The 5293-nt window shown below is 42.0% G+C and overlaps 1 protein-coding gene across 1 annotated transcript; it reads right to left on the reverse strand.

The window, feature by feature from the left end:
* Positions 1 to 333: 333 nt before the first annotated feature.
* DEFB115 (defensin beta 115) lies at positions 334 to 4600 on the reverse strand. Its single transcript, XM_087444854.1, is given in 4 exon segments — positions 334 to 456; positions 458 to 477; positions 2594 to 2814; positions 4507 to 4600. Coding segments are annotated over 4 exon segments (441 nt in total). The 3' UTR covers positions 334 to 350.
* Between the last annotated feature and the right edge of the window lie 693 nt (positions 4601 to 5293).

Genomic DNA, 5293 nt, shown 5'->3' on the forward strand with positions numbered 1-5293 from the left:
GGGGAAGCCTACAAAAAAAACAAGAAACATGAATTCCCAAGAACACAAGTTGTTGTGAAGTCTATGGTGAGAACTGAAAGAGAAACTACCAAGGTGGACGGGAGCTTCTCATAAAAGGAATTTAGAATTGATTCCTGTAATCATTGTACCACTTTTGAAGAGTCTGAAAGGAAAAATAAAAATGTCAGATTTGGGTTTTAGAAATGATCCCCTGGCAACTGTACTGAAAGATTGGAGTGAGTCAAAGGTGTAATGAGAGACAAAGATGCACCATTATGGTACCTGTGCATTAATCTGCTAGGGCTGCCATAACAAACTACCACAGACTGGGTGGCTTAAACAACAGAGTTTTATTTTTTCACAATTCTGGAGGCTAAAAGTTCAAGATCAAGATATCGGCAGCATTGATTTCTTCTGAGACCTCTCTCCTTGAATTGTAGAAGTCCATCTTCTCTGTGTCTTCACATGGTTTTCCTTCTGTGTGTCCTAATCTCCTCTTCTTAAAAGGATACCAGTGATATTGGATTAGGGCCCACTCTAATGACTTCATTTTAACTTAATTATCTCTTTAAATTTAGACCCTACCTCCAAATGCAGTCACTTTCTGAGGTACTGAGGATTAGAACATCAATATATGAATTTTGAGGGGACACAACTCAACTCATAACAATGGGCAAAGAAAGATGGCTGAATTAAAATAGAAGAGGCAGGGATGGAGAATAGATTCAATGGAGGCAGACGTGGGAGGTCTTTTGTGGCTGACATGATGGGTGTGGGGGGACAAGGAGGAACAAGAAGGTATTTAAGATGTATTTTAAGATTATAGTTTGAGTACTTAGGTTGAGGCCACTTTTCTGTTTCTCAGTTTCTCTCTTCATCCTCCATGCCTCTGGTCTCTAAGGTGGCATCCTTTGAAGTCACAGGTAGAGAGTGGATTTTCACCATAAGAAGAAGGCTTTAAGAGTTGAAAGGCGTATTGAGTTGATAATCTAGTCCAACACTTCCATTTTGGGGTTGGGGAAACTGAGGACAGAGTAGTAAGGTGACTTAGTTACATCCTATTACTGCATCCAAATTTCCCCTGTATCCTTTTCACTTTTTTGGGACTATGGACCCATAGTCATGTTTACATGACTCTCTAAGACTCCTGGTTCCATTTGTAGGCACAGTTTCTCTAGCCAAAAATATATAAAAATGCTTGGTATAAGAACAGGTGGCTTCTAAGGATTTTCTGCAGCCATTGATGTGGTCTGGGTTGAAGTTGAAGTATTAATTGGACTCGCTCTGCCTAGGTAATCTGAGATCCAGTCTCTGATCCGCTCTCCAGATATCCCAAGGACATCTTTTAAGGTTTGGGATGTGAAGATTACCTCATAGTATTGCAGTGGGGTAAAATAAGAGAATTTATGGGACGGTACTTTGAGAAATGGGTTGAAGGATTAGAAGCTGCCATTATGGTGGTGATGGCTGTCCCTTGTCTTCAGATTGTGTTCTCCAGATAATTATATCAACAAAGGCTAGGGATAATTTTCAACTTTAGACCTGACTGGCAATGGCCTCTGAACTAAGACTGTCGGCTAAGTGGGAACAACTTCCTCCTTAACTGCAACTCGGGGAAAATTTCTATTTGTGCCTGAATATACCAGTTAGGGCTGGGTGTGTTACACATTTTAACCACAAGGAGGCTCACAAAGCTTTCCTTTCCACCACACCTTCCACCTTAAGGAAGTCGATTCTGAGTGGGAAGAGTAAAGAGTGCAGTATTACCGCAGCAATTTTTGAGGAAGCGTAATGTCTGAACTTGGGCATCATGGGTTCAAAGTCCTGCTACTGAACTAGCTATCTGTGCCATTTGGGGCAAGTCACTTAAACTCTGCTACTTAGTTTCCTCTTCTGGCAAAGGGACATAATACTAGTTCCTACCTCATGTAGGTATTGTTAGGACAAAATGAGGTATGTATGCAGAGGGCTTAGCACAAGTCCTTGCACGCAGTAAGTTCTCAATAAATGTTGATTTTTTGTTGCTGTTTTTTTTTTTTTTTTTTATACTACATTCCCCTTCCATTTGGTTGGGGTGGGAATGGTTACCTCCTGTTCAGAGGGCATGCCAATCTTTGGACAGCCAAGAGTGATTACGGGGTTGGAGTAAGGGATAAATTCCATGAGTGAGAGCACGAGGCAGAGCCTTGGGCTGAACCTTGAACTAAAGAGGCAAAAGAAGACCTCTGGATCACACTGGCCTATCTCAACAATCCAGGGTGAGATACTGGGTAAGAATGTGTGGCCAAGGTGGAATTTTCATTAGCCTGGGAAACTTCCACATTCAGGGACCTAGTAGCACCTAGTCAGAGGCTTAGGAATTCAGAATCCAGATCCTATAAAATTGTCTTACTTTAAGAACGGATATTATCAGTCATATCCTGGGACAACCTAGAGATGTTAGGCTACAGAGGACTAAAGAGACAAGACATAATGATAGCTGGAATGAGCATATTTTCTTTAATGGACCATGTGAGGAACCCAGCAGGTATCTAAGGATCTAAGGACCATGCGGGTGCCCTAGAGAGCCATTTCGCTGACTCGTTATAATGACTGTTAAAATTCTCATGTCACTAGTCTTAAACAGACACTTAGTTATACTTGCCATAGCCTTATACGGCGTCTCTTGTTTCTTGAGAAGGTATGATGTCTTACGCCTTACTGCGGGGATGCAGCAAAGTTTTCTTGCCCCACATTTTTCTTTCTTCTTCTCATTTGACTTGCAAGATTTCCTGCATCTGCCAATTCTATAACTGCACTTTTTGACCCACCCATCTATCAAAAGAAACAAAGACATGAATAAACAAACAGATGAAAAAGACTAAAGACTATTATATTAAGGATGTTGGAAATTGCAGTAATAGTGGTTAGAATGAGCTATTGAAACGTACTGGCATTCTTGGGGAGATTAAATAAGTCTGCGCATGTAGAATACTTACTGCTGGTCTTGACATGTACTAGATATGAGTAGTTATCTCCCTTCCTCTAACCAGCTCTAATTGAACTTTATTTCTATGCTTATAATGTTTCCATCTCTGTCATTTTTCAATCTCACCAACACAGGTTCCTCCTTGTCCCCAAATCTAGGTGTTTGCCAAGGAGTGGGCCTATGCCTTCAATTATCTGTTTTTCTCCCCTCTCCATTCATTATTTACCCAACAGTGATTTATTGAGCACCTACCATGTGCCAGGCACTGTTCTAGGTGCATGCCCCAGATGATGTCTAGAGCAGAACTTTGAACACAGAATGATCGATTTATATTGCTGATCTGCAGGCTGATGTTCTGGATGATGTAACACTCTGCCTTTATACGATTTATTGTTCATGACTCAGCCTTACTTAGGTCAATAAAACACAGAGTGCAGACTCAGCCTCCCCAGCACATTGGGTTCAGTTGAGACATCATAGTGTCTTGGTTTAAATTTCAGATTCCCTCCACTTTGTTTTTTCCCCAAACTTTCCTCCAAGGAGACAATTCCCAGTTCTCTCTTTCTCACCAGGATGTTCAGACTGTAAAAATCAGAGTCAAGATAACTCTGATTCCATGAGTCAATGGGAAGATTCTTTCTCCAAAATGTCTTTTGTATCTGCAACTGCCTCCTCTATTCCAATTGCCCTCACCAGAGTTTAAGGCAGGCTGAAAGCAACTCAGGGTTAGCCCAGAATTACCTTCATCTGCTTCTAGAACAACAAATGAAAGAATGACAAAGACTTTCAGTCTGAAAAGCTGATCCAAGAGAAATGCAACTTCCAATAGCCATGACCCAAAGGGAAATCATAGAATTAAAAATCATAAACTTTAGAATCCCTGGGAAGCCTAAGTGGAGAACATTTCCATTAGGAAGTTATTCACCACTTGGCTATGAAGCCTGTTGTATTGTTAGAGAGCTTTGGCCATATTCAATCTGGAATCTGGAATCTTCTGCCCTAACCCCAACTCCACACCTTGAGCCTATTTCAAATCTGTAGATATCCAACAGCAACCTATAAATTTTTCACTATATATTCTAAGACAAGAGAAAGTTGTCTCCTCTGATTGCTTTAGAGGAGGATTCAAAGCCAAACAACAATGGAGACGTGAAGTAATGGGACTGGTTACTGCAAGAGGTGGTGTCAATTGGAAGTAAGTTTGAAGTGAGAAATGCCTGGGATAAGACCCTGTTGACATTTGGGCCAAGGATATTAAGGACACTAGGGATGTTGGGGTTGCTTCTGCATATGGAAGGGTCTTAAAACAAGACACCCTGGCCTCTGCTGGTGTTGACCAGGTTCCCTAATGGGAAGCACCATCATGGTTGGGGTGACAACAGCCCTTATTATGGGACATATTCATTATAAGACTTTTCACTAGATCTCACCCATCCCTGTAGGCTGTCCTCACTCCCACACATGTTCAGTTTTCCAATGATTCTATGAGTAGGACCCCATCCTTACTCCCTTTTCCCTCCACTCCATGGTCTGGTTACCTGGGGAAGCCTGAGCCAGGACCACAAGGACAGCTAAGGCCAGGAACAAGAGTTTACTGTACCCTGAGAGAGGCGAGGAATGATCCGGCAGCATACTGAATGTGCTGGGGAAGGCAGGTCTTCACCCTGCGTTTTATTGACTTGGGTGGGGCTGAGTCACGGACAATAAATCAGAGAAGGGCAGAATGTTCCATTACCCAGAAAGTCAGCCTGTAGGCCAGCGATATAAATTGATCATCCAATGTTCAGAGTCCTTCTCTAGACATCATCTTGGAAGGTGGAAGGCATTAGCAGAGGACATACAAGTCCTACACAGGTCTGTAGCATTTGTGGAGAGAATGGACACACTTTCCAAGAAGCCTTTCCTGCTCCTCTCCTTGGGTAGTTTAGTCCCTTCCCTTATGTTCTCACCACCTCTGTGCTTCCTTCTTTCTGCCGTAATGTTTATCATGATGAGTTGGTACTAAGTATTTTTCTGGTTCATCTCCCCTATTGGAGACATCATCAAAGGCAACTTTTAACAGACAGCGAGACTACTGGAGGTAGGGACTGGCTGTGATTTCTGTATGTCCACTGTGTTCAGTGAACATTTATTGAAAACAATGAATGAATGGATTCATTCATATCCTGATAGATCTTAGAATTGGCATTTCTCAGCCAAGAAAGTGCAGGCCCAGAGAGTAGAAGAGAATTACCTGAGGTCACACTGTGAGCAAGAAAGAAACAGACTAAGAGCCTTCATAACCCAATCCCTAGTCCAGCTCTTTTTAACTCTGCATATTTCTCC

This window comes from Ceratotherium simum, chromosome 21 (genome assembly GCF_057802395.1).
Source record: "Ceratotherium simum simum isolate JZ-2026a chromosome 21, ASM5780239v1, whole genome shotgun sequence".
Lineage (NCBI taxonomy): Eukaryota > Metazoa > Chordata > Mammalia > Perissodactyla > Rhinocerotidae > Ceratotherium > Ceratotherium simum.